This window comes from Ceratotherium simum, chromosome 2, assembly GCF_057802395.1.
Source record: "Ceratotherium simum simum isolate JZ-2026a chromosome 2, ASM5780239v1, whole genome shotgun sequence".
NCBI lineage: Eukaryota > Metazoa > Chordata > Mammalia > Perissodactyla > Rhinocerotidae > Ceratotherium > Ceratotherium simum.
Window position 1 is genome coordinate 15560425 of NC_141901.1, and position 21132 is coordinate 15581556.

Sequence of the window (21132 nt, forward strand, 5' to 3'; positions counted from 1 at the left end):
GAACGCGGGCCGGGGTGGGAGCCTTTGCCTCGCGGACGCCCCACTCCTTTCATCTGGAGGTGGGGGCTCCAGGGCCTGGGCTGCGCTTCTCGCCTTCTGCGGCCGGAGGCGGGAACCGGGCTAGCGCAGCTCGGAGGCCTCAGCGGACCGCGATGCGAGGGCTCGCGCGGGTCCCGAGCTCCGGTGCCCAGCTCCGGCCCCCGCGGGCTCTCGGGCCCACCGGCCAGCGGGCGGGGCGGGGCCGGGCGCGGGGGCGGGGCCCGTGGGGCGGGGCCACGTGGCTCCGCCTCCTGGACCCAGGCAGCAGGCGCTGCGGCGCCGCCCGGCACCAACTCGTCCGAAACTTGTGCGCAGTGGTGGGCGCAGCTGCCAAGGATGGGGTGGTGCGGCCGCTGCTCGGGGCCGCCGCCGTCGCTGCTGCTGCTGCTGGCTGTGGCCGGCGCTGGCGCGGCCCCGCGCTCCGCGCTCTACTCGCCCTCCGACCCGCTGACGCTGCTGCAGGCGGACACGGTGCGCGGCGCCGTGCTGGGCTCCGCCAGCGCCTGGGCCGTGGAGTTCTTCGCCTCCTGGTGCGGCCACTGCATCGCTTTCGCCCCGACGTGGAAGGCGCTGGCCAACGACGTCAAAGGTGAGAAGCCGGGGGCGGAGGGGAGGGGGGCGTTCCCCTCGTCCCACCCAGGCCGACCCCCCTCCACCTGCCCCGCGGAGGGCCCCTCCCACGCGGCCCCCTGCCGTGGCCTCCGCCCGCCTCTTCTTCTCTGCCCTTCCCGCTTCCTCCGTTTTACATCCCTCAACTCCATTTTTGGCTGCCGCCCCTCCCTGTGTTTTTCCCCTTGGGCGGTGTCCCGAGCTTGTCTCCCCTCTCCGCGGCCTGGGCCCCTAGACCTGCTCTGCTTCCCCTGTCGGTCCTCTGCCGGCTTACTGCCCCCATCCCTGCCACTGGGTCTTCTTTGTCCTCCTCGGCTGACACCTTAGGGCTTCCTCTAGTCCAGCCTTGTGGCATTCCCCTTTCTCTCCCTCAGGGACCCATGTCGCCTTCCTGCCAAGTCCCCCAGCTGCTGGGATCAGTGCTGGGGAGAAAAGGAACTGACACTCATTCTGCCCCCCCCCCAGCTCCCCCCTTTCCCCACCCATCGGCCAGTTGACCCCGCTGGTACATAGACTTCCTTTCTCAGCTTTACCTTTGAGGCAGAGTTTTCCTGTCTCGGTTCCAGGCCTCTCCTGACCTGCTGCCTCCTGCTGGTTAGCTTCTGGGCCACATCTTTCTCTCTTCCCCTTGTCCATGCACCCTCTCAGACCCTTCTGTTTTAAGCCTGTAAACCCAGAGGCCTGACTGAAGGCAGTCTCTTGGTGTGTGTGTGGCCCTTGCTCCATGTTCCCATTCACTGCTCTGACCACTAATACCATTATTTCCTTGATTCTAAGAGTCCCATCAGTTGTGAGACACATCATTCATTTACTAACAGCCTGAGGGTTAGAGGGGTGAGGAGACCACTAAAGGTATAGAGCTTTAAAGGGTAATTCTATCATAGAAATGTTAAAATTTTTAAAAACTTAAGACTTAGAGCTGAGGAAATATGCTAATAATAGTAATTAGTGTTTAGTGAGTGCTTACTATATGTCAGACACCTTCCTGAATAAGTACTTGACATACATCATCTCAGAGTTTCCTTCCCACAATTTAAAGAGCCCTTTGGTGTCACACCTCTGCTTGGCCCAGAGAGTGGGTATCTGGGGGGCAGGAGTGGTGTGGTGGTAGTGATTTGCTTCTGATTGTGGTGCTGAAGCCTAGCAGGGCTCCTGACTTGAAATGGTCACTGAATGAGGACTGTGAGCATCTCAGGGAATAGGCCTTTTCCTGGAGGGAGAACAGGAACCATTGTTCGCTTGCTCTGCGGTTGGTATTTCTTGATAAACTCTACAGTTTATGGTAGAATAGTGCATTTGTAGATGTTGGTCTTCAGACTCAGGCTACCTCCTCCCTTGAGCAGCTTGCACAGTGGTTATTGAAGTGGCTACGTGGAAAGAGGTAAACATCTGTTAGCCATATGGTCCTGGAAAGGTATTTTTCAACAAAACTGGTAAACCATTTTACCTTCATTTTACAAGTACGCACTTGTCTGCATGCCTCTGTGGTCCCATCACCTGAATGTGCGTTTCTCAGTACCTCTTCACACTATTTCAGCAATGTCAACATATCTGGTCAGGGCAGGAGGGAGGAAGAATGTTGACCGTGGAATTGGAACACCTAAGGGGACGTTAGGTGTTCAGGGGACATTGTGGGCCTGAACATCATAAAAATTTCTAGATTGATTTCCGCTTTGAGGCTAGAAGAGGTCGTTATTGGCCACAGATGGACTCAATCTAGAAGATTCTTATATCTTGAGAGTGTTGGAGGGAATTAGCTTCCAGCTGACTCATTTGGCCTCTCGAAACCCAGAGTTTTCCACTGAATTGCAATCCAGATACTGACCCAGCCTGCCCCTGGATGAGGGCTGCCGCTTCCCAAAGGGGTCTTTTCCCCAGTGCATGGAGTGACAGTCTTTCTCTAAAGAAAAGCAAAAGCAAAACTGGACCTCAGAAAGGAAAATGGAAGCATCAAAGCCTGTGGAGATGCGTCGCAGTCAATGGGAGGTGAGAGATTTAGGTGGAAACTCGAGGCCTCCCATGAGCTGTGGGGGTGGGTCAGCCCCCTCAACAATGTCAGGGGAGCGCACTGGCCGAATCTGCTGTTGGCCTGCAATGATGAAGAATGCCCTCACTCCAGTCCAAGGGGGTCTTTCCTGGTGAGGCCCTGCAGAGAGGCCCGCGTTGTTCTCACTCATCTCTGTATGCTGAGATTTCTTGAGCAAGTTTGGTTGTGGGCCAGCAGGGGGCTGCTCTCACACCACCCTGGGCCCGTGGGAGTTGGCCCCTGCCCTCTGCCAGTGGTTTGAGAATATCTTGGGTAGGAGCAGCTAGTGTATGGAAGGTCACAGGGGGAGAGAAGATTTTTGCAACCCTGCCTAGCTGGCCTTGGGCATTTAATCTGACTGGCGAGGGCTCATTTCATCAGTGATTTGTGGGGTAGGTTCTCCGGGGCGGTTGTTGCCGTGGGCAGAGCGCTGGTTTCTAAGGACCTGGCTCAGCCCTTTCTCTTCCAGAGCAGCTCTTATTGTTTCACCATATGTTCGGGAAACTGATTGTGTTCAGTTTAGACCTTCATTCCTCTTCACTGGTTAATCAATCAGCAAATATTTGTTGAGTGACCTCTGTGTGCAGGGTATTGTTTACATTGCTTTTGGGGAAATGAGCTATACACAGCAGGGAAATTGGCAAGAGTAAGAAGCTGTGTTTGAAAGGGACCAAAGGAGAGGCTCAGCCATTTCTCATTGTGGGAATTCAGGGAACGGGAAAGTCACAGAGGGCTAATCCGGTCACCAAAGGCCTTCATTCAAGCGGTTGTTTATTACACACTTGCCTTATGCCAGGCACTTTGCTAAGGGCCATTACAGGCCCCTATTATTAATAATGTTTATGGGAAAATATCTGAGCCATAGATATAGTCTTTTTTTTTTTTTAACAGATAAGTAACTTGCCCAAGATTATGCAGATGCTGGGGGAGGTTCTTGAACCCCGCTCTTTCTGACTCTCCAGAGCCTGGGGGGATGGAGAGGTGGGTGGAGGAGGAGGGTGCTTCAGGTGGGAGAGCGGCTATGCAGAGCCGTGGAGATGAGTGTAAGGCGTGGCTGTTTGAGTGACGTGAGCAGTGTTGGTTTGCCTCCCTTTCTTCTCCGGGGAGTAGACCACCTCTCCGACTTGTACCCCTGTGATGCCCAGCACAGGGCCTGGCCCTGAACACTCACGCAGTCCTGTGGCATGAGCCTCCCAGGATTCCAAAAGAGAACGTGAGTGACCAAGCCTTCTGCTGGTGCTGTGGCTCCTCTTAACTCAGACCTGGGGTGTCAGCCAGGTGTGAGCAGTGGGGAAGGCATTTTGTCCATCCTGTGACCTCGCTGCCCAGAAGCCTACAACAAGGAGGAAGGGATGTGGTGGTGATGGCATATCACTGGCTAAAACCTCATGTCAGGATGATTCCTGGAGAACTGAGGGGGTCTTGTTCTGACCACTAGACCTGGCTGGCTCCTGGTGGCTTGGGTAGGTCTGCCCTCTGCCTTATTAAAGGAGGCTCAGGCTTGCTTTACACCCAGAGGCCTCATGGGTATTTTTCTTGGCAAGTGCTATTTGCCATCTGGCACCTGAACTGGTAGTCAGAGCTGGAAAGGACATGACAGACCATCCATCCTGGCCCTCATTTGACCCATGAAGAAACTGAGGCCCAGAGAGGAGACATGTGGAGCTCACGATGCTTCAGCCAGCTATAGCTGTAAGCAAGTCTTGTGACTCTGGGTCCAGGGCCCCTTCCTGGACTTGTGAGTGCGGGGGGGTTGCTGCCTTTTTCTCCAGAAGGAGCCCATCACCCCCTTACCACAGGGTATCCCCTCACCCACCATCCCAAAGTCCACAGCTGTCCTGGCTACACTTGCCTCCCCACCCTTTCCCTCTGCATTTGCTCATTTACTCTGTTGTCAGTAGAGAAATTACTTTGCTAGGCAGGAAATTTTTTTCTCCCCAAGAATGGGGCTAGACCGATACTGCTGATCTTTTTGGTGTTAGGCCTGCAGGTTGTGGTATTTAAGTCACCTGACACTTTAAAAAGCCTCTCTTGCCCATTTCTGTTCCTCTTTGACAGCAGTGCACTTTACTTAAATGAAGCTTTCCTTTACCAGTGGAGCAGTCAGATAAAGGTCCTCTCTATTCCTTGTGCAGTTACTGGAATGATGAATAGTCAGGCCCATAGTGATTAGTGTCAGACCAGATCTTTATATGTCATTATGGCTCATTAAGGTATTGACATTGATATTTCTGAGAAACATTCCTCAGCCAGGACTCTCCCAGGCTGACTGGCCCCAGCCTCCCCCTCCCCCTCCTCCTGGGGCTGGGCAGGTAAGAAGAGGCACCGGCTCCATTTCATGGAGGCATGAGGAACCAAGGCATGAAGAGAAGAGTCAGAGACTCCAGGAGCAAGGGGCTGAGAACTTTCAGGCATCACCGTTCCTGTTTTCCCCACTACTCACACGCCTCTGCACCCCACCCTCCCGGAGTTTCCTGCTTGGGAAGCCAACAGAGCAGTTGACTCTGCTCTGTCTTGGGCTGTTTTAAGACTAGCAGAGAGGCTCAAACTGTGGGTTCAGATCCCGGATTCACAGTTGGTTGGTTGTGCGTCTTGGGCACGGCTATCTAATATCTCTTTTATAGTCAAGAGAGCAGTTCTAACGATAAATACCTTCTTACTTTCCCCTTAGGGTAGTTTTGAGCATTAAACTAGATCAATTAGGCACGAGATGAACTCTCTGTACGTGTGATCTCATTGTCATCTCAGTAAGAGCTGAGTCTATGACACTGACTGAGTTGTTAGTTACAGAGAATGGTATGTAACTAGGAGACAAAACTGTTTTTACCATTCTCATGGGGAAGGTTGTGATTGGAGCAAAAGGTAGAAATATAAGGGTAGCATCCTGACCCTGGTGAGGTGGAGAGGAAAAAAGTGAGTTTGAGTCTGGCAGCCCTTGGGCATCATGGCGGCTTCTCAGTCCAGTCCTCATTTGTAAAGTGGGGGCAGTGATGCCCACCTCCAGTCGGGGGGGAAGGGGGTGGGTGAGATCATCTGGAGTGTGCAGGGGGTGCTCACTGACACTGGCTTTCTGTTCTCTCCCCTGCCTGTCCCTTCAGAGTCTTCGTGCCCCAGCGGGCAGTGGGGATGGTGGCCTGCAGTCTTGGAGAGGAGAGGAGCAGTTGAGGCCTGTGGTCCTTGGTCACCCAGCCAGGGGCCCTCCCTGGCGGAAGGACACAAAATTGCTTCTCTTCTGCTGTTATGTCTAATTGACTTACTGATTCTTTTGAGAACAACCAGGCCTCGCCTGTGGGTCTCCCCAAACAAGGTGACCAGAGCCCCAGATACAGAACAGAAGGAGCCAAGCCTAGAGTGAGCCAGATGGCCATAGGGGGTGATCTGTGCTTCTCACCCTCCCTGGGTCTCCCTCGGGCAGGGGATGAGCCATCGAAAGGAGGCCTGGGATGCTCTTGCCTGTGATCCGGGGGGAAACCCTGTCCCTGGGCAGCTCTGCTCTTGGGCATTCACAGGTGACTGGCATTAACCTCCCCCCCGTACCTGGACCTGAGGATAGACTGAGGCTGAGAGCAGAGGTTCCAGCACTGGAGCTGCTGAGAGCCAGCCCCTGGCCTGCGTCGACTGCATAATTCAGTCAGCAGTCCCTGAGCACCTAGTCTGTGCTGGATGATGAGGAAGCTAGGCAGTGAGGGGGCAACAAAGAAAAGACATTTAGGGATGAGCAGGGCTCTGAGCCTGGGGCTGGTAAGGCAGCTCTTCCTGGGGAAAAATCGTGTTCACACTGAGTTGTACCTGACAAATGGGAGTTTGCTGGGAGGGTAAGGTGGCTGTGGGAGTGGCCTGGAGAGCAGAGAGAGCCCTGTGCTCTCAGGGAAGGAGGAAACCCTCAGCATTCCCGGAACATAGTTTGGGGAAGTGGTAGGAGAAGGCTGGGTGGGTGGGCAGGGGCCAGATCAAGAATGGCTTGTGGGTAAAGGTTTTCTTCTAAGGGCAAGGGGAGCCACCCCAGAATATTGAGTGGAGAGCGACATAACCAGATCCATGGATAGAAGAGATCACTTTGTGGCTGGGGAGGCTGGTGGTGGAGCGCAGGGGAACCTCAGCTGGGAGGGGAATAGGATGTGTATCTGGAGAGGAGCTGCTCTGAGGACTTGCACTAGCCCACTAGACGTGGAGGGCAGGTTAGAGGTGAGGGGAGTAAAGAACTCAGGGCAGGAGAGGAGATGGAGGGTGGGGGGAGAGACTTGGGAGGGAGAGTGGACAGGATTGGAGGCTGGTTGGGATTAGCAGATCTGTGTGGGCAGACTGCCGACTCTGCCCTACCCAGTGGTGCCAGCAGGTGGGGAGGGGTCAAGGGAGAGCGGGGTGTCAGGGAGGGCAGGAGGGATGCTGTCCTGAGCCTGGCATAGAGCAGACCCTGACCATAGCCACCATTTTGTGCAGGCTGTTCTGCAAGTGAGGTTTAAAGCTGAAGGATGCAAGCCAGCTTGCAGATATCTGGACAAGCTTAACCTGCTGCCCTCATGTGCCAGGGGAGCTGAGAGCCCCCCCAAAGGGGTTTGGTGTGACGGGGGGTTGAGGAAGTTGGGGAAATAGCATGATGGGATGTGGCTCACCTGTCTCTGCTAAACGCTTCCATTTACTACCCCTCCCCGCCCAACTCACTCCCTCCTCCCAGGATTCTAGAAACTTCAATGCCAGGAGTAGATTGCCGGCAAGAAAGAAAGAGGAGGGAGTAGGGATGAGAAAGGAGTAGGTGTTGCCTCAGGCCTGCCTCACAGTCCCAGTTCCCCCACTTATGTCAGCCCAAGGAGGACCAGCTTAGTTGCTCCGAGCCGTTGGGAGCCTTTCCTTTGAGGGATGGGTCAGGGGTTGTCTGGGAGGTGTCCTGGCTCTTCCTGCATCTTTCTCGTGGAAATAAGGGTAACACTGCTTTCCTTGGGCATAAAATGTTCTTGGGAGCTCTGAAGCCTTCTGAAATCATGTTTTTTCAGACATCATAAGGAACAGTTTCTGGGGTGAAGTAAGACGTCCCTGCAAAGCCATGATTCTCAGCAATATTATTCAGATATTAGTATTCTGTACCTAGTGGGTACTGGGTGGGCTGCCTGTGTAAATCCTCCACCCCCACCCCATCTTGCTCCAGAGGGGAGGCTTAGGGCCCCCTAAGCCTGCGTGCAATCCTCTGCCCAGAGATGCTAGTGGCTCCAGGGGGCTGTGGGAGTCAGCCAGACCCCTCCAGACAAGCGCTCACACTCTGGCCCCTGCTTGCCTCCCCAGAGAGCCCCCTCTCCAGTCAGACCTCTCTCTCAGAGCCCCTTGCAGAGGCTGGTTAGCCCTCTCCCCTCCTCACATTGCTCATGCAATTCCCTGTCAAGGTTCCACTCACTTTCCACCTTTCCTGCCAGGCCCATGCTTAGTCCCCAGGGCTGGTCTCTCCTGTGTCCACATTCCTTTAGAGCTCTGTGCCGCGTGGCGTGGCGCCAGCCCACCGCCACCTCACCATTTCTGCGGCTTCGCGTGTGAATGTCTTGCCTTCCATCCGGAGCAGCCTCGTGGTCATGTGGAACTTTGGTAGGTGCTCAGGAGGCCTGCCTGGTAGATGAGTTTGTTTTCTGTCTCCCAGATCCTGGGCTGTGGCCCAGAGCGGTGCCATTATCCTCTCTGCCAGGAAGTTTCAGCGGAGGGAGGACTTGCAGCCTGGGGCCTGATGAAGGAGCAGGGCCAGAGAGCTAGCCTCCGGGAGCTGTTCATTTCCTTCCAGACTGTGGCTGTGGCCTCAGGGCTTCTTTCCCTGTGGTTCCTAGATTCCAGTGCCTTCCCCCCCTCCCCTAGATTTCCTGCCTCCATCTCTTGCTGGGGCGCTAGTCCCCAACACCCTGTGTCCTACCCTCCCAAGCTGGGCTGACTGCCAGTACTTCTGGCCACAGAAACCTTCACTGAGCGTCCACTGGGGAATTCTAAACCTCCTCAGGCATGCTCTCCGCCCTTCTGGAACTGATAGTCTCTAGAGGGCAGTGGGGACAGAGGCAACCTCAGGGCTTTTTCTCAGGAGGGCCAGGCTCATCTCACATCTTTCTTCAGCCCCTGCGCCCCTCCCCCACCGCAGAATAATGGAGGAACAAAGATACCATTCAAGACAGCACTGCTTGTGCAGTATAACTGTGTCCGAAGCACAGGCTAAATACAGAATAACTAGACTATCTCAGAGGTCCTTTTCTGAGGAAAGGGTGACCTTTCTCATCAGAGCTTTAGGGGCATGTACTGTGGGTGTTCATGGGGGAGGTAAGTGGGCAGAGGTGCCAGCCCCTCTTACGTACCTCAGTATTTTTGTCCTTTCAGCCTGGAGGCCGGCGCTGAATCTCGCTGCCCTGGACTGTGCTGACGAGACCAACACCGCAGTCTGCAGAGACTTCAACATCCCTGGGTTCCCAACTGTGAGGGTGTGTGACAAGGAGGGGAGAGCGGGCCTAGGGCTGCTGGAGGAGCATATTGCCAGCTGCTCCGTGCTTCCCTGGCGGCTGCCTGGCTGCTGCGCTCTGTGGAGTTCTTGGATGCTTCTGGGCTTGATCTGTTTAAATCCCAGCCCGTGGAGCACTGTCCCTTTGCTTGATGAGACACCTGTTTTAGAGGCAGAAAGGGATGTGAATTGGGAGGCAGAAAAGAAAGAGGTTCATTTGGTCTGGCAAATTCTCCCTTTATAAGGGAAAGGGCTTTGTGTGGGTATGTTGGGGTGGGCGGATGTCAGCTGTGAGGTGATCATCTCCTGGGCTGGTGAGAGCTCCCGGGGGCCTCCTTCCAATTCCTCTCCCTCCTGACCTAATCTTAGAGGTCTGATCTAACCCTATAAAACCAGGCTTCAGGCTCTGACCCATCCGTGGGCAGGATCAGACTCAGGGGGCCTAATGGTCCCCCAGGAAAGGACCCCAGAGACACCGGCAAGCCTCATCCTCATCCGGCAAGTGCCTTGAACCCTGGTAGCTTGAAAATGACCTGTCAGGATAGCCTCACCCCACGGTCAAAATGCCAATGCCTCAGGCAGCACGGATCCCCATCATGGGAGTCACCCAACACATGAGGGCTTCGTCACCCCAGCTCTGGCTGAGAGTAGCTGGACCTCTCTGGTGATTCCTTGCCTGCCAGCCTGCTCACCGCGGGGCATCAGCAGCTTAATTAACATCTGATCTACTTCCAAGGCTCTCAGACAGGAGGCCCTCGAAAGCACAGAGCGGCAGGGCTGTGCAGTTCTACTCAGCACTCTCCCTGGGCTCACGCCCGGCTGTAATCCAATTAGTTCTCTTCCAAATTTGAGAATTCAAATTCGAATCTCTCTCTCTCTCTACCTCCAGCTAGAAATAATTAGCCTCGTCCCAAGAGAATGGCATCCAGAAAAGCAGTTTCCTCTATAGCCACAAAGAATAATCGGGAAATGCCTTTGAAAACTGAAAGGCCAAGCATTGTCCCCGGAACAAGTGATCTCTGAGCTCAGAGACCTCAAGTTCCATGCAGAACCATGAGCCGTATCTCAGGCTAATTATGCCAAGAGAATTCATCTGGAAAGCTAGGCTCAAGGCTCCTCCAAGAATGTCTGGTTCTAACTCCCTGTGACCTTTCTGTTCCTCACGCCCAGTGAAATCTTCCTCTGGGTTCAAGGTTTCCAGAGCCCGATGGAGCTCCCTCCTACACTCCTGCTGCGCATAGGGTCAGGGCCCAGGCCTGGTTCAGCTGAGGCCCGGCTGGTCTGGGGAACAGCGTGCTGAGTCAGCGGCTCCTGCCATATCATTTAGAGGTGGCAGCAGAGAGATTGCTTATCAGTCGTCCCTTTCAAGTGAAAGAGCTCCCTGGCAGGGCCATTGCCCTCTCCTCAGACCCAAGTTATATAACTGAAAATATTCTAAATTACTGTACGGGGTGGGGGGGCAGGGCACTCTGTTTCTTTTGCTGAGCCAGGGTGAGCAGCCCTGAGTGGGAAGCTGTGGGAAACCAGTCTGGCAGCAGGCGTCCTCGTTCACAGGCTAGGACTTCTCTCAGTGAGGACTCGCACAGGGTCCAGCCACTGCCCAGCCCCCAGGGAAGGGATCAGTGTTGTACTGTGGCCGCGTCAGGACGGCCTGTTGGGGTTCTGTGGGGCCTGGCACCTGGGGTTTTCTGTCTCTGCCGAGGAGGGGCTGGGGCTCCGTGTGTATGAAGGAGGTGACCCAGGCAGTCGGGAGATCCAGAAGTTCCTCAGTGCCTACCCAGGTCACGCAGCACACGCAGCCTGGATGCCTCAAGTGATTCATCATTCCTTAGTCGCCCAGCTGGCCAAGGCAGGGAGCTGGGAGGGCCCTGGGCTAGTCTTCTTGACCTTCCCCTGCCTCCACATGGGCACACCTGGCTGGGCTGGGCTAGTAGTCATCTATCCATTTCTTAAGAGCTCCAGAGACCGGTGTTGTGACCTCCCTGGGCAGTGCCCTCCCCGCCTCTCCCAAGGAGCCTGCAGTTCAGTTTCTGCAGGGAGAGGTGCTCCGTGCCCGTCCTTAGGACTCTAGTCCAGGTGCAGGTGGTCCATGCTCCTGGTGGGTCTCCGCTCTCAGGCCCTACGCAGTGGCTTTCAAACATTTGTACTGTGACCTGCAGTAAGACGTAGACATTTTACAGTGAGATTCACAAGTTGGTTTGTATCTGTTATCACTACAACAGAAGTTTCATAAAACAATATTTATTCTTACTACGTGTAGTGCATGCTGATGTTTTCTCTTCTATTTTTACAAAATGCTGTGATTCACAAAATTCATTTTGCTTTTACTGCTAGGTTGCTTCTAGTTGTTTGGAAAATACTACTCAAACAGATTCCAGACCTCCAGGGATTCTGGCCCACTGAGAGCCTGATGTGCCTGTGGGCATCCTGGCTGGATCTCCTAGAAGCAGTGCAGACCCCAGAGGTTGGGCTGGCTGCCAGCAGGCCAGAGAGGGAAACTTGTTGCCCTGTCTGCTGTCCCCTGGGGACTGGAGCCTATCCTCACCCCTACCCATAAAGGCTGTGAGAGCTCTAAGATGAGGACACGTGTTGAATAGGAGGAAGAGAGTGTGGCTGGTGTGCTGGGAACAGGCCCACACAGGAGTCTGGCCACCCCCAGTGACGTGTCATTGTCCCTATCCTCTGCCTTCTGCCCCTTGTCACCATGAGTAAACAGTGAGCTTCCACCTGCCCAGCCTGTTGAGCAAACAGCTGGCCCAGAGGGGTGGGTTGGCCCCATCAGACTGGGGCTGGAACCCAGCTGGAAGAAAACAAAGGGGCAGGGGAGGGAGGGACTAGTTTACAGCAGGTTCTGGCTGGCACTTGAGGACCTAGAGGCTGGAACTTCTAAGGGGAGAGGCTTTACCATGGGCCAAGGAGTGCCCCTCAGCAGGTAATGGAATAGGAGCCTTTGTGGCCAAAGGCCTGGTTGGGATCACAATTACAGGGAGCAGTGGCATGGGGCTGGGAGAGGACAGAAGTCTTCCCTTTGCAAGATTCTGAGGAGATAATTGACATGGGTTCAAATCCTGGCTCCACTGCTTACTGTATGTAACTTGGGAAGTCACTTAACCATGCCCCAGCCACAGGCCTCAGTTTCCTTGTCTGTAAAAATGGGATGATAATATCTCTCTAATAGGATTGTTGCCAAGTGTGATATGAGATCTCACGTGTGAGAGAGCCGCGGCGCTGTGCGGTGTTACTTGGTGTTCAGTAAACGTGAGTTGTCTTCCTTCCCATTGCTCTGTGGGGCTCGTGGTAGCTCCTCTGGGCACTGTATTTGAGGCAGTCCAAACATCTGCAGCTGTTGAGTAAATGTTTGCTGGGTGCTCAGCACTGCACGTCGTGGGAGAGGCCAGACACGAAAGTCCTGTCCACAGGGACACTCAGAGCTCACCAGCTCGCTGACAGGCAGTGAGTGAGTGGTGTGTGTACAGTGAAAGCTTGAGGGGTTTGCCTGGGCTCACTGAGCTCTTTCCCTCACACGTCAGAGAGGGATTTCCTGTAGGCGGGGGCTTGCGCTTGGTGTGGAAGGATGGGTGGGGTTTGGCTAGGAGAGAGGAGCGTGGGCAGGGGAGGAGGTGAGAGCAAAGGCCACATGTGGGCGGGACTGTGTGGCATGTTGAGCAGACTGGTCTGGCTGGAGCAGAGGCTCATGTGCAGGGCAGAGGCAGGACGGGGGAGGAGGGAGCGCAGGAATGGGAGGTCTTGGAGTTCGAGGCTGGGAGTGTGGACACCTTGTAGGGGTACAGGGTCTGGGCTGTTACCTTATGTGGCTCTTGCTAGAGGGTGAGATGTCAGGGAGGGAGACAGGACCCAGAAAGAGGTCTCTGCCTCTCTATGGAGAAAGGAGATGGGCGCCTCTCCGCAGTCACCTGCTCTCTTCCATGCGTCTTCTCCACTGACAGTCTCCAGCGTAGGAATGGTTAAGCCTGTGGATCCTCGCCATAAGATATTTGGAGGCTGGGTCATTTTCCTTAAAACTGGTTTTAAAAGCTTGGATTCAGTGCCATCGATGGTCACCACTGAAAAGTGTGCATTCCCTTGGACGACAGGATGGCAGTTGCTCCTGGATAGGTTGGTAAAGACTTGCCCGATGCCCCCTGGTCTCTTGCCTTTGGGGAGACACAGAGGTCTTCCAGGGGCTCCAGGGTGGGGGGAGGCAGAAGCTCCTATGCAAAGTGGTGACAGGAACGGGACTGGGTGCTGACTGCTCCTGGAGAAAAGAGGACTCACAGCTGGGTCTTAATTGCCTGTTTCCAAGGAGCCATGGTGGTTTCCTGGGGTAGGGCACACGGTTCCAACAGCGGACTTAATAAGGATGCATTTTAATAAGAGGACAAAAATGCTCCCTGACTAGATTTTAATGTGACTTTTACATGAGCTTCCAAGATAATCAAAGGGCAGAGAGTCGCTGCTCGACTAAACAGATGTCTTGAGTACTTCCATCTCCTAGACACTGTGCCAGGCACTCGGGGGTTGTGGAAATGAATAAGCTATAGTCCTGCCCTCCCAGTCAGGGAGGGGGTAGGTGGGTGGGTGGAAAGTTCAGGTTGAAGTCCATTGTAGCTGAAGTGCAGGGAGTGTGGGGCAGTGGGAGGTAGTTTGGGGTCAGATCCTGCAGGGCCTCGAGTGCAGTGAGCTGGGGCACTGTTCATTGGCATGGGGAGTCACGGAAGAGATTTGTGGAGGAGTGACATGGTCAGACCAGAATTGTGCCTTAGAAAACTCAGCAAAGCGGCAGTGAGGAAGACGGTTGGAGAATGAAAAGATTGGGCATATTAAAATTTCTGAGGGCGGGAAAGGAGGACAGGAAGGGACTGTTGCAGTAGGCCAGGAGGCAGGTAGTGGGCCCTGGTCTAGAGGATGCTGAAGAGGTATCACAAAGGTCAGATTCACAGAGCTGTGGACTGACTGGATGATGGGATTGGGGAGAGGGAGGTGCTGTCTGGGTGACAGGGAGGGGGGCAGTCCCTGGGTGAGATAAGGAACATGGGTGGAAGAGCAGGTTGGGGGAGGGGGACTCAGTCTTGGAGAGTGTGTGTGTGGGGGGGGTGCCCCAACACCTGTGTGGAGGGCACCAGGAGGAAACAGAAGTCTAGGATGGGTGAGGACCTGAGGGAGGGGCAGATTGCAAATCATTTAGACAAAGTAGATACCATTGGCAAGGGATACAAACAATAGATTTGTTTGTGGGTTCATTCATTTATTCACTCATTCATTCAAAAGCACAGATTGAGCCCTTCATTAGTGACGATGCTACCCAGAGCTTTTTAAACAGAAGAGAGTCAAAATCTGAGGTGTGGCTGGAGGAGAGGCTGGGACAGGAGATGGCGAGGGGTGCGAGCACAGGAGAGGAGTCCAGGGCGAGGGGAAGGCTGTGAAGGTGGCCAGGAAGGCCCTGTCAGTGTCGGGCAAACTAAGGGACAGTGGTGACATGAAGCGGAGAAGGAGCATGTCAGGAAAATGTGGCACAAAAAGTGATGAACCCTGGCCATGGGGGAAAAGCAGGCAGTGATGACCTCGGATACTGCCGAGGGAGCGAAAGGGGGCTGGGAAGGCTGCTGGGTCGGCCAAAGAGGAGGTCAGCTGAGTGGAGGGGCACAGCCACAGCCAGCTGGTCACGGGAAGGAACAGACAGGAAGTCGGAGGAGTGAGAGCAGATGCTGAGAAATGCGGCAGTGCGGGGAACCGGGGAATGCAATACCTGGAGAAGGAAGGAAGGAGGCTGTCTCTAGTCCCATCCTCCTTCCTGTCCTTTCTTTTTTAAAAAATTCAGATTAGGAGGATTTGAATCAATTTGTAGGCATAGGGAAGGAGCTGGCAGAAAAAAGGAAAGATGAACGAGAGATTAATTGATAGGAAAAAGTTCCTAAAGAGTGTGAGGTGTGAGAGCCAGAGCTCAGGTGGTGACGTGGTCCTGGAAGGTGGATGGGAAGCTTCTGAGGACAGAAGGGAAGGCTGCGTGACAGCACAGAGGTGACTGGAGGAGGGCAGGAGGCCTTCTCTGTAGCCCTGTATCTCATGGGGTGGGGAATCTTCGAGTCCCTACATCCCACTGTGTCACTCTTGCTCACTGTGGCTCCTGTATGACTCCACACTGCCCATGGCTTCCGAAGGTTCACTTGGGGTCCAAGGAGGGTGCCTTTTGATGGAGGTAATGCCAGCCCCCCCTTTTCTTTTCTCCACAAAGCCCCAGTAGATAGTTGTATGTCATAGTTGTACATCCTTCTAGTTGCTCAATGTGGGACGCCGCCTCAGCATGGCTTGATGAGTGGTGCGTAGGTCCGCCCCCAGGATCCGAACAGGCGAACCCCAGGCCACCGAAGCAGAGCCTGCGAACTTAACCACTATGCCATCAGGCCGGCCCCAGCCAGCCCCTTTTAATAAGGCACCTGCTCAGATTTCAGTGACCCGGTGGTTGACGAAGAAAAGTTATTTTTTAGTAGCTGAAAATAACCAGCTATAGGAAAGCCACACAGTTGAATGCTTCGTAAAGTCAGTAGTGTTTTTATGTCTATGGAAACAAGTTGAAATCTATTCTGTCTGTACATAAACAAGGGCGCCATCACTGTGAATAACTACAGCTGTAAAGATCATCCTCTGGGTTATTATTTGTGAGCAAACCAAACCCCAAATAGGTGCATTTTAAAATTTTGTTTCTGAGAAACAACATCAGTCCATAAATGCCTGACCGTGCTTTGTCTACTTGATCTCATGTCACAGTCCAGGAAATTTGTGATCATTTTTACAAATATTAGGATAACATAATTTTCTTAATTCAAAATTTGTTCAATAAGTGCAGAGAACACTATTATAAATATATGTGGCATGTATCAGTGGCTGGTTTTCATCCAGAATAAAAGTTTATATTAATGTTCTAAAAAGAGAGAGGATAAAGCAGCTAGCTGGAGTTTGGGTCCAGTGAGGTCAGAGGGAGCAGGAGAAGGCTGCAGGAGAGGAGAGGTGGGTGGCTTCTCTGCATCTTTGTTCCTCACGTGGGAAAGGGGGGCAGGTGTTTTTTAGTTCTCTACCTGCAAATGGCTGGAACAAACAGATGCTAGCTGATCAGTGTTTCCTAGTGTTTAAAAGGTAGGAGCAAGGGAAGGGGATGATGATGATGATGATGATGATGATGATAACATTTATTGATTCCTTACTGTATGCACCGGGTTCGGTGCTGAGCACTTTAGATGTATTGTCTGTGAATCCTCACAGCGATTCTTCAAGGTAGATGGTGTCATCCTTATCTTAAAAATGAGAAGGTTCAGAGAGGTTAATGGATTGCCCAAGGTGACACAGTAAGAGCGTAGTAAAGCCAGGCCTTGAACCCAGGTCTGGTAGACACCAGGGCACTCAACCACCAGCTTGGGATAAGGCCAGATGGCCATGCTGTTGGAGGCGGAGGCCCACGGTAGCTACAGGTGGCCCCGAGGTTAGGGTCCTCAGGAAGAGCCTCTTCCCAGCCTGCGGGCTCTTCCCCAGGCAGTTAAGTGGCTGTCTGTCAGGATGGCAACTCGTTCCCTCCTGAGCCCAGGAGAACACAGGCCAGAGCTCTGGCAGCTCTCTTGCCTCTTAGGCAGAAGCCCGGATTCTGAGGAGTTCTCTATTCTCTCTGCCCTCTCACCCAGGAGGTGACAGACTGGCCCCAGGGTGTCATATAAAGGGGAACAGAGGGCAAGGCGATGAGTTAAATCGGCCTGTCTGTAACAAGACGTGTTTCTTCAGGGGCTCAAGCCCCCAGTCAGTGGGACCTGAACTGGAGACTCCTCCCTTCGGGAAGTGTCTGCTGAGCCATGCTGGGAGTTCTCGGTGGACAGAGACCAGCCTCTGGGCTCTTTTTCAAGATGAGGAGCAAGAACAGATGGCCTCAGAGGGCAGCTAACATTTTCGGGGGGGGGGGGGGCGGGGTGTGAAGTGTGAAGTGACTGCACTTAATTCTTTCAGATGGGTCTGCAAGGAAAAACAGCAATGGTCTTCATGTTCACTCTTACCGTAAATGTCTTCCAGTCATGAGGGGTTAGGTACTAGTGCTTTACGGACACAGTGCACCTCTGTGAAGGGTGTGAGCTGCTGCCCCCAGCTCTCTCGGTGCTTCAGAGCTGTGGGCTCGGGATTGGACGTGAGGACAGTAGGGAAAGGAATCGGTGTCCAGCTCCAAGGGCAAGAACCTCCCTGTTCTGATTTCATACTTGAAGAAACTGAGGCTCATAAAAGTGGAGTCATGTGCCCACAGTTGCTCCGTTTAGTAAGTAGCTGGGTCTAAAAGCAGACCCGTCTGGCGCGAGTGTGGTGCGTTAGCTCCGTGTTACTGACTTGTACCTGTGTGCTTGCTTCCAGTTCTTCAAGGCCTTTTCCAAAAGTGGCTCAGGAGCAGCGCTGCCAGGTGAGTGTCCTGGCTCTCCTTGACCGTTTGGCGTCAGCGTCTTCCTCTCCCGGCCCCCCTCTTTTCCCTGGGTTTCTACTGGGGTGAAGAGAGCCCAGCAAGGCCTACAGGATGAGGGGTTCCCCGAGTGAAAGCCGAACCTGTGTCCTAAAAGTGTCCTTCCCAGCCAGCCTGAAGAAGCCCCTCCGTTTTAGGCCATCCAGAAGGGGAGAGGGTCACCATGTTCCCTGAATAACCTTTCATGTCAAAGTGGGGTTGGCATCCAGAGGGGCAGACCACACAGCCCCAGGTCTGAGGGACCCTCCTGCCCTCTGAGGGATGGGTCCCCTTGCATTGCTTAGGGCGGCAGGAGCAGCCCCACCCCCCACTCTAGTACGGAGAAGGACTGACTGCTCTCTTCCTCTCAGAACTGGCTCGCGCCCTGGGCTCTTTGTTTCTGTGAGTGAAGCTGACAGGGCCCTGGGCTTCATTCTTCTTCTCTCCTGACGCCCCTCCCGCCGTGTCCCTCTTCATTTACAGTGGCTGGTGCTGACGTGCAGACGCTGCGGGAGAGGCTCATTGACGCCCTGGAGTCCCATAGTGACACGTGGCCCCCGGCCTGTCCCCCACTGGAGCCTGCCAGGTATTTGCGACTGGGACAGGCTTGGTGCAGCATGGGCCGGGATCACAAGGCTGGGAGCGAGAGCATGGTGGGCACAGCCGGGAAGAGGACCCAGCTTGATTCTTCCTGTTGCCTGTGGGGCAGACACCCCGGTTGGCCAGAGCCCAGAGTTGCTCTGGAGGAGCTGGTGGAGGGAGGTCCTATCCGGGAGCCCCATCTTCCTGGGGCTGACTGACAAGGGCCCATCCGCCAGGTGGGAAGGAAAAGCTGGGCGGGAGTTCTCCAGGTCATACCTGCTGCTGCTTCTCACAGCCTGTCCTCAGGAACGTTTGGGGATGCAGCAGAATTTCACAGGATCTAGCCCAGGGAGGGTCACTGAGGGCGTGGGCATGGGGAGGGAAAAGGGAAAGCAAATGCCGGTTAGAGGAGGAGGAGAGGGGCTGAGGAGAGGAAAGGCCCATCTCTGTAAAATGAAGGTGGTCGTTTTCTGAGCAGTGGGCATGGCGGGGGGGCGGGGATGGAGGATGTGACTGCTCCCTGTGCTGCAGGGCCTCAGGCACGGGGGCTGGTGGCCCATATCCGCCCACCAGGCAGGCTTCAGGCTTGCCCCTTTTCCAGGACAGTGAGGTGCCTGGTGTCTTGCTCTGACTCTCCCACAGCAGGAGACAGATAAACACTAGGTCCTGCACTTCTAGATGAGAACTTAAGATAGGATAAAGTCTGCCTCAGGGACTCTTGCCAAGAAGGCACAAATCCAAGTACCAGCAGGGACTGCTGGAGGGAGCCCAGCCTCAGAACACAGTGGAGGGCCAGGGGCTGAGAAGGCCTCCCGAGGCCAGCACTGTGCTCAGGGCCCACACAGTTTGTACTGGTGTTCTTGAAAACCAAGGCCGAGAGGTTGTGTGTGCAAGTGTCGGTTGGGGTTGAATCCAACTTACAGTGACTCCTTTATCATCTTTCCCAATTCTCCATTCTCCCAGACGGCCTCACGGAGACCCTGGACCCAGCGTATAGTCTTGGTGTGGTTTGGGGTTCCACAAGCAGACCCCATCTCTCCAGGAAACACCCATGCCAACCTGTACCCTGCTCCTTACTTCTTCCCTTTCGCAATGACTGTGTGTCTGTCTCTCCTTCTTACACACACACATCCCTCATGCTGCATTTTTAGCCCTGAGGGATTCCCCAAAGCAACAAATCAGGTAAACCTGCCGGCCTCTCTCCAAGTGATCCTTCTGAAGAGCTTTAGGAAGGAGGCAGAGCTGTGTGATGACAGGTCTGGTAGTCAGAGTGGGAAAGGATGGGAGTAGGCTGGCTGCCACGTAGGACTTGCTATCCTGCCAGCCTAGGTGACCTCTAGTGAAGTAGTCTGAGAGGCCACCTGATGCCACCCCAGAGGCTGTTGGTCTCCACGACACCTGTTTTCATCCACCCACTGGGGTACGCTCTGGCCCCCACCTCGCTAGCATATCTATCTGTACTGTCACTAGGCTGGGCTTCAGCATTGGCCCCATGTTGCACCTTCTGTTTAGAGATGACCATTCCCATGTCACTGTATCCAGAAGAGGGAAATAGCTCGCCAGGTTGGGGATAAAAAGAAGACGCAGTCTCCCAGTGCCTTCTCACCTGCTGGCCTCTTGAGCATGTGTGATGATGTTCTGCTTCTAACTGGAATAAGGAAACAAATCATTTTTGTATTCTAGTTATTTTTTTGTTGAAACTTTGAGTTTTTAAGACAATTTGTAGCTTAATTCTCTTACTTGGGGGGGATGATAAAATTTACCTTTTTATTTCCACCTGTTTTCTGGGCCTCAGTTTCCTCGTCTTAAAATAAGGAGGTTGGATTAGATAGCTTCTAGGGTCTCCTGCGCCCAGGACTTTCTGATTCTTTAATTCTCTTTTTATGCCTGCTCCAGGAGAGGAAAAAGCAAACCTCCCAGCTGATGGTGACTTGCCACAGATCAAGGCTTGTGTCTGATGGGTTATAAACACCAGTCTCTTAGGGGACCAATACAAACCATATTCACTAAGCCTGGGCCTTTCCCAGAACATAGACACCTGATCTCAAAGCACCCTCCCCAGTGCTCTTCCCCGGACAGCCTCATGCTCAGTCCTGACTCTTAAAAAGATGGGATGAAAAACAAATCAAGGTGGGTGAGATGAAGAACCAGGGGTAGGTAACAGGCACCATCCTTTGAGACTAAGGGTTTGGTTTACTCCCACTGGAGGGCTGGTGGAGGAGACCTCCCCAAGGCCTTGTGTGGGAAAGAGGAGGAAGTTTCATGGCTGTGCTCACAGTACTGTGTCAGCCACATCCGGTGTCAGGAGCAGTTTTGCTTTATTCCCACCGGCTGTGGAGAGTGACTGCCGGCGTTGTCTCTTGCAGGCTGAAGGAGATTGATGAATTCTTTGATAGAAACAACGAAGAGTACCTGGCCCTGATCTTTGAAAAGGAAAGCTCCTACCTGGGTAGAGAGGTGAGCTGCCCTCAGAGTCCCTGCTACTCCTGCGTATCGTTGGGGAGAGCCAATGAGTTCAGGAGCAAGGCTTATCTGCGACTTCTAGGGTCTCGTCCACGGGCACGTCTTAGCCCGGCACTGGCCTGACCCCTGCTGGGAGAAACGGGAAGTGCAGGAGCTGGACCTTCTTGTTTTAAAACCTTTGTGACTGTTTTATCTCCCTCATCGAAACCAAATATGATAACACCTGCTGTTTATTGAGCATTGGACTAGATTACTGACACATATAGTTGCTAATCTTCACAATTAACGAAGATGATCACATAACGTGTCCAAGATCACAGGGCCGGTGACTTGGTAGAGCCGGGCTTTGAAGCAGGTCTGTCTGCCTCCACAGCCCACATTGTTTCCACACGACCCGCCGTGTAGAATTGGAGTCACAAGTGTGGGGGAGGGAACATCAGAGATCCTCCTGTCCCTCGTGAGGAAATGGGGTCCCTGCCCAGGTGAAGCAGATAA

At 53.9% G+C, this 21132-nt stretch overlaps 1 protein-coding gene across 1 annotated transcript in view; it reads left to right on the forward strand.

The window, feature by feature from the left end:
* The first annotated feature begins 332 nt into the window (after positions 1 to 332).
* The window catches only part of QSOX1 (quiescin sulfhydryl oxidase 1), a 38749-nt gene continuing 17949 nt past the window's right edge, over positions 333 to 21132 (forward strand). Inside the window, exons 1-5 of the mRNA XM_004424975.3 lie at positions 333 to 628; positions 9014 to 9114; positions 17511 to 17556; positions 18076 to 18178; positions 20541 to 20631. Of these exons, the coding sequence (XP_004425032.1) occupies positions 376 to 628; positions 9014 to 9114; positions 17511 to 17556; positions 18076 to 18178; positions 20541 to 20631 (594 nt within the window). The 5' untranslated portion in view covers positions 333 to 375. The remainder of the gene's footprint in view (positions 629 to 9013; positions 9115 to 17510; positions 17557 to 18075; positions 18179 to 20540; positions 20632 to 21132) is intronic.